The 7813-nt window shown below is 39.1% G+C and overlaps 1 protein-coding gene across 1 annotated transcript in view; it reads left to right on the plus strand.

Moving 5' to 3' along the window:
- The window catches only part of ALG13 (ALG13, UDP-N-acetylglucosaminyltransferase subunit), a 101641-nt gene that overhangs the window by 37866 nt on the left and 55962 nt on the right, over positions 1 to 7813 (plus strand). Inside the window, 4 exon segments of the mRNA XM_003801180.3 lie at positions 651 to 734; positions 3041 to 3091; positions 4294 to 4340; positions 7323 to 7395. Of these exon segments, the coding sequence (XP_003801228.1) occupies positions 651 to 734; positions 3041 to 3091; positions 4294 to 4340; positions 7323 to 7395 (255 nt within the window).

Below are 7813 nucleotides of genomic sequence, written 5' to 3' on the forward strand. Positions count from 1 at the left end.
TGAGCCCAGGAGTTGGAGGTTGCTGTGAGCTGTAATGCCATGGCACTCTACCCAGGGGGACAGCTTGAGGCTCCGTCTCAAAAAAAAAAAAAAAAATTTTCAGTTTGAGACGTGGTAAGAACCTGTAGTTAGATATGTAGTTGACCGGAAGAAACAAAATTCTCTTTTTTGTTTCCTAATGAAAACATCTAGGCCTATCCAGATCCTGGAAAGAGACCCTCTGCTCCTTATTACCTTGGTGCATTGTGCATTACCTTGGTCTTTGCAGATTAGTATAAATATATTGCTGTACCTTATCTTAACTTTTCTATTTTTTAAATGCCAGTTTATAATGTAAAAGTGGTAAGAAAATGGGGTTAAAGACAACTTTGGGATGTCATTTAATCATTTATAAGTATCCTCTGCTTCCTGTAAATTTTATGCCTAAGAACAATTTACAGGTTGTAAATTGAGGAGCAAAAGGAGTGGGTCATGACAATCATTCCTTCCCAATCCCCATTTATCATAAAAGATGATAAATTTAGTAAGGTAAGGATTTAATTTCCTACATATTTTCTGAATAAGGAAGGCTTATTAAGTGTCCAGTTCATAATCTTGATTTAGAAGCTTCTGTTTTAAATGGCTACTGACAGTGAGTTGGTGTTTCTTAGTTGTTTTGCAGCCAGGTCCATCATTTGGAAATCAGGAAGGCTTGTGTCTCATACATGAGGGAACATCGACAAACTTTTGAGTCTGTAAGTAGAACACATACCCAGGGGAGAATTGTCAGTAGCATATGTAGCAGGTGGGAAAAGAATTTTGAGCATTTATATATGAAAATTATATCATGTCATCTCTCAATAGCAAATATTTAATTCCTAATTCCTTCCCACTGGCTAGCATACTTCTGAACCTTCTCCCAGAATTATTGTTTTGTACTCTTACTAAAAATTAAGAAAAACAGTTAATCTGTCCCCTTCCTCCTACTTCTTTGATACCACACCCAAACCTTGAAACCCTAAATAGTTACATTTATTTTGTATTATTCATATAGTATTTTCTTGAAAATATAATAATAGTTCATGAAAGGTTTGATTCTGTTAATATTTTAAAATGCATATTTAGAAATAGGTGCAAATGCAAACTCTATCCATAATCTTGCTTAATGCTGTGTATAGTAATCTTCAGTCAATTTGAGGAATCTTGTAAAATTAATTGTAAGGAAACAAATTAGTCTAAACATCTAGTCTTTTCATGTGACAAATAATGGTAATTGGAGCTCTGCCACTAATGATTGACTTTAGGTAAATAACTTTTAGAGGATGTCTTTGTACACATTTAAGTATTTGAATTTTTTTTTAACAAAACTAGAGGTTTTATCAAGGTTTGGTGAAAGTGTGCCCTTTTGTATGGTTATTTTTTTCTTCCAATACTATTTTCTTCTGTTTATTCTGGATATTTTCCTGCTGTTCTAGGTTTACTCTTGATTTTCTCTACAGGTTTCAGGGAATGGTAAAACTATGCAAAGGCTTCATGACTTGTAAGCTTGTTACCTTGTAGCTGATGATAGGTTTTTCCACACCTGGGGAAACAATTATTAGTGACATTACTTCAAATGCAAGACCATGGTGTAAAGCAGTGCATAGCAAGTATTTTTGTACATACAAAACACCTGGGAAGTTTGTTAAACTACAGGTTCTGATTCAGTAGGTCTGAGCTGGGGCCAGAGATTTTTACATTTTTAAAAAATTCCAAAGTGGTGCTTGCTGTTGTTCAGTAGACTACATTTTGAGTAATAAAGATGTGTGTACAATTTTAAAACAAAATGAATGAATCTTAAAAAGGTTATACTGAATGATAGAAGCCACCCCCCCATTTATACTCTATGGTTTCCTTTATATAAAATTCAGTAAAAATACAAACCAATTTGTAGTGATAGGAAGCAATTCAGTGCTTGTTGATCAGTTACGGGAGGGGCACAAGGAAACTTACGGGAGTGATAGAGATATTCACTATCTCAGCTGTGGTGATGATTTGATGGGATGCATACATAAGTCAAAATGTATTTGTGTTATTTAAATTGTGCAGTTTATTGTATGTAAGTTATACTTCAAAACTTTTAAAAATTGGGCAGCACCTGTGGCTCACTGAATAGAGCGCCGACCCTATATACCCACGGTGGCCGGCTGGAGCCCAGCCCTGGACAAATGGCAACAAAAAAATAGCTGGGCATTGTGGCGGGCACCTGTAGTCCTAGCTGCTCGGGAGGCTGAGGCAAGAGAATCGCCTAAGCCCAAGAAGCTGGGTGATTCCAGAATCCTAGAGGTTGCTATGAGCTGTGATGCCATGGCACTCTACTGAGGGCGACAAAATAAGACTCTGTCTCTTTAAAAAAAAAAACTTTTAAAAATTAAGGAAAAATTTAAAACTGATTTTTATAGTCTAGTGATATATATGGATGGAGTTAGAAATAAATTTGTTATATTCTGAATTGAATTTCATTTTTTATTGAGGTATATGTTACATAGGATAAAATTGACCATTTTAAGTTTAGCATTTTTAGTTTTGGCAGTGATACACAATTATGCAACTGCCATCACACTTAAGATATAGAACATTTTCATCACCTCCGAAAGTTCCCTTGTACCCTGGGCTTTTTTGAAACTAATGAAATTGTTTTTAAAGTTCCTGAGTTTAACATTGCAAAGGCATGTTTCCTGTCAAATTGGAAATTTATAAAAATTTCTAGGCTTGATTTACGGAAATTATCAAGATATTTAAGTTGACATTAAATGAATCTTGAAGGTATATAATTTTATGAAATGTACTGATTTGTGGATAAGCCAAGACCAATATCTAAGATACTTTTATACTCTAGCTTTTCTCTACTCATAACTTTTATATATGGGCAAATCTCCTTGAGGTGTTGTGTAAAGTAGTAACTTAATGTCATAATTGGTGAACTGAACAAAAAACTCATCAGAGGATAATATTGCAGAATATAACCAGATTTCAGTAATGCTATGTATTTGGTTAAGTCAAGTTTGTTTTATTTTTGAAGTATGTGGAGGGATCTTTTGAGAAATACCTGGAACGGTTGGGAGATCCCAAGGTAAGATCAAATATGGGGGTTTAATCTTTTCAAGAGTTATTTACAATAGCAACCTAAATATTCATTCAACTATCACTTTAGACAGACCTAAAATACTTTCTTTGGTAGCCAGCTGTGTTGAATCAAATAGTTCTTTCAAAAGTTTTGGGGCTGGCAATTGATCTGTTATTTTGTGTTGAATGTTGAAATTTGTGTGTCAGAAATCTCATCCTCCATAGACTAGCAAAAGAGTTATACACAGTGGAATTAGGATAAGTGTAAGCCTTTTCACTTTCATGGGGGAGGAGGGTGGTAATGAATATTACTAAAGAGACTGCTATTTTGTTTTATTAAACAGTTCTCTGTATTTATCCTCCTTTTATGTGGAAGTAAAATCTGTAAATACATACCTTAGTTAGAAGTAATTTTTTTATAAGATAAAAGTTCATTTTAATAAAGAAAAAATTCGGCTCAGCGCCTGTGGCTCAAGCGGCTAAGGTGCCAGCCACATACACCTAAGGTGGCGGGTTCGAATCCCCAGCCCGGGCCCGCCAAACAACAATGATGGCTGCAACCAAAAAATGGCTGGGTGTTGTGGCGGGAGCCTGTAGTCCCAGCTACTTGGGAGGCTGAGGCAGGAGACTTGCTTGAGCCCAGAAGTTGGAGGTTGCTGTGAGCTGTGATGCCATGGCACTCTACCCAGGGGGATAGCTTGAGGCTCCGTCTAAAAAAAAAAAAGAAAAAGAAAAAATTTAACATTGAAGGCTCAGACATTCTTAGGGTATTTAGAAGTAATTTTATGTGATAAAATTACATAGTTCTAGATTTAAGACATACTAAATACCCTGCTACTTTTTGTTTTTTTGAGACACAGTTTAACTGTGTCACCTTTGGTAGAGTACTATGGTATCACAGCTCACAGCAACCTCCAACTATTTATCCTGCTACTTTTTTATTCTTATAATAGTTCTACTTTTATTGTCCTTTAAAAGTCTCTTTTATTAGCTGTCCTTATTAATGACTAAGAAGGGCTTTAGATCCATTTTTTCCAGGATAAGTTTCTGAGTAACTATTGCAGTATGCCAAGCATCAAAACAAGTTATAGCATGTTCTACAAATTCTTCATCTAAATCAATGCTAAGCAGCTTTGAAAATTGTTGAACTTCTTTCTACCTTCTAGCTATAGAATGTTTTAAAAATCTCTATACATTATTTGTGTTTAGGAAAGTGCTGGCCAGCTGGAAATAAGAGCTCTTTCTCAAATTTATAAGTAAGTTGTATCCCCTTTTCTTTCTGAGTATATGTGTGTGCCTGTGTGTGTAAGGTTTCTAGTAAAGTCTCATTAGGATTGGGGGAAATTGAGATTTGATGTAGTAATATGTAGAAAGAAGAGGTCTCAGCAAAGTCAGTTTGTAGTTTTTGGGTGGAGAACCTTTTACAGATGCCCTCCTTACTTTTAGCATTTGTGTCTGTATGGATGACTAAAAGACTCGAGGAACTGCTGATATATGCCTGTAGGAAGTCAGAATATTTATTTTATAATGCTTGTGTATTTAGCTTTTGCCTCTTTGGCATGCATTCTTTGTGAAGTAATATTGCCCCCAGGTAGTGGGAATTGGTTTTGGGAGGGGCAAAACAACTAAGATGTGGTTTTTGGTCCTTCAAATGGTCAGAGTACATCAACAGATTCACAGTGCATCTATTGTATTAAAATTTCATAGCAAAATTAAGAAAAGTATGAAGAGGTTTATTGGGAGGTAATTATGGGTAGAATATTTGAGAAGCACTGTTCTACTGGTCTGGAAGTTTAAAAGTTGATCTTTATAACTGCAAAAGTAGTATTTATGAAAGGTGTAGTGTTTTTTTAAAAATAGCCATATAATATAGGTTATAGGCTAGTGGAAATCTTGCTCATTTAAGGAATCTGCTCTGTATAAGACTCCCTCATAATCCATTTCTCACTATATCCAGCAAGACATGTAGAAGAGGCATTGGGAAGGTGGCTAGTTACTTTTTTGTTACTGTTAAGTCAGGAGTTGGCTTTTATATTGGCCTATTTTCTGTCTTTGTATGATCTTCAGGCTAAGAACAATTTTTAAAATACTTTATTTCTGGCTCGGCGCCTATAGCTCAATCGGCCAAGGCGCCAGCCACGTACACCTAAGGTGGTGGGTTCGAATCCCCAGCCCGGACCTGCCAAACAACAATGACGGCTGCAACCAAAAAATATCCGGGCGTTGTGGCGGGCGCCTGTGGTCCCAGCTACTTGGGAGGCGGAGGCAAGAGACTCGCTTGAGCCCAGGAGTTGGAGGTTGCTGTGAGCTGTAATGCCACGGCACTCTACCCAGGGGGACAGCTTGAGGCTCTGTCTCAAAAAAAAAAAAAAAAAATACTTTATTTCTTTTTTCTTTTTTTATTTTTAGAGACAGTCTCACTTTGTCATCCTTGGTAGAGCACTGTGGCGTCACAGCTCACAGCAACCTCTAGCTCTTGGGCTTAGGCGATTCTCTTGCCTCAGCCTCCCGAGTAACCTGGACTGTAGGTGCCTGCCACAACACCTGGGTATTTTTTTGTTGTAGTTTGGTCAGGGCCGGGTTTGAACCCGCCACCCTTGGTATATGAGGCTGGTGCCCTACTCACTGAGCCACAGGTGCCACCCTTTAAAATATTTTTTAAAATTTATTTTAGAGACAGAATCTCATTTTGTTGTCCTCGGTAGAGTGCTGTGGTGTTGCAGCTCACAGCAACCTCCAGCTCTTGGGCTTAGGCGATTCTCTTGCCTCAGCCTCCCAAGTAGTTGGGACTACAGGCGCCCACCACAATGCCCAGCTATTTTTTGTTGCAGTTTGGCTGGGGTTGGGTTTGAACCCGCCACCCTTGGTATATGGGGCCGGCACCCTACTCACTGAGCCACAGGCACTGCCCCTTTTAAAATATTTTAAATGGTTAAAAGGTCAAAGGAAGGTTTCATGTCATGAAAATTATATAAAATGTAAATTTCAGTGCCTGTAAATACAGCTTTATTGAAACACATTCATGACCATTCACTTAAGCGTCATTTATGGCTTCTTTCATGCTATAAAAGCACAGTTGAATAAACCATATGACTTGCAAAAGCCAAAATGCTTATTATTTGTTTTTTTGCCAAAAAAGACTCACCAACCCCTGCTTAAATGAGGAGAGCCCCTAAAGCTCACAAACATACATACAATTAGTAACATTTTGTCTATACCCATTCTACCCCTAAATGAGACACATTTTGTTTTGAGACAGAGTCTCATTGTGTTGCCCTCGGTAGAGTGCTGTGGTATCACAGCTCACAGCAACCTCCAACTCTTGGGCTTAAGTGATTCTCTTGCCTCAGCATCCCAAGTAGCTGGGACTACAGTCACCCATCACAATGCCCAGCTTTCTTTTTGTTGCAGTTGTCATTGTTTAGCTGGCCCAGCCCAGGTTTGAACCCACCAGCCTAATTGAGACACATTTTTTGTTGTTGTTGTTGAGACAGAATCTCACTTTGTCACTCTGGGTAGAGTGCTGTAGCATCACAGCTCACAGCAACCTCAAACTCTTGGGCTTAAGCCATTCTGTTGCCTCCGCCTCCCAAGTAGCTGGAACCACAGGTACTCACCACAATGCCTGGCTATTTTTTGTTACAATTATCACTGTTGTTTTTAGCTGGCCCAGCCTAGGTTCAAACCCGCCACCTTCAGTGTATGTGGCTGGTGCTGTAACCACTGTGCAACCGGCGCCGAGCCTAATTGAGACCATTTTAAGCAATCCAGGCTCTTTAGATCTTAAAGCCAAACATTAGGTTTATTAGTTTATATTAATGGGGTAGACAGTTTAAAAGTGTGAATACTTGAAAGCGATTAACCTAGTTCACAGTGGGGGCAGGGGAGAGCAGAAAGAAGGAGGGAGGGGATGGGGTCTCGGTGTGCGACAGTGTGACACTTCTCTTGGGGGCAAGACACAATTATAAGAGGGACTTTACCTAACAAATGCAATCAGTATAACCTGGTTTCTTGTACCCTCAATGAATCCCCAACAATTAAAAAAAAGAAAGGAGGGGCAGCACCTGTGGCTCAAAAGGGTAGGGTGCCGGCCCCATATGCCGCAGGTAGGGGCAAACCCAGCCCTGGCCAAAAACTGCAAAAAAAAGAAAGGAAAAAGTGTGAATGCTTGTTAAAAACTATCTCTTACATATACTAAGTTATCTCTTTCCACCCACTTTTGTTTTCTACTCATGTAGTCGGGATTTCATTCTTTATCGCTATCCTGGAAAGCCTCCAACTTCTATTACAGATAATGGCTACGAAGAAAAGGTAAGAAGATAAGTGAATGTTAACTTAAAAGAAATTGAGACCAGGCATGGTGGCTCATGTCTGTAATCCTAGTACTCTGGGAGGCCAAGGTGGGTGGATTTCTTGAGCTCAGGAGTTCTGAGACCAGCCTGACCAAGAGCAAGACTCCAATCTCTGCTTAAAAAAAAAAAACAAAACAGAAAAACTGGCTTGGCACCTGTGGCTCAAGTGGCTAAGACGCCAGCCATATACACCTAAGGTGGCGGGTTTGAATCCAGCTCCAGCCCGCCAAACAACGACAGCTGCAACCAAAAAAATAGGCGTTGTGGCAGGTGCCTGTGGTCCCAGCTACTTGAGAGGCAGAGGCAGGAGACTCGCTTGAGCCCAGGAGTTGGAGGTTGCTGTGAGCTGTGATGCCACAGCACTCTACCCAGGGGGA

The sequence above is a fragment of the Otolemur garnettii genome, unplaced genomic scaffold (assembly GCF_000181295.1).
Source record: "Otolemur garnettii isolate 467f Iridium unplaced genomic scaffold, OtoGar3 scaffold00201, whole genome shotgun sequence".
NCBI classification, from domain to species: Eukaryota; Metazoa; Chordata; class Mammalia; order Primates; family Galagidae; genus Otolemur; species Otolemur garnettii.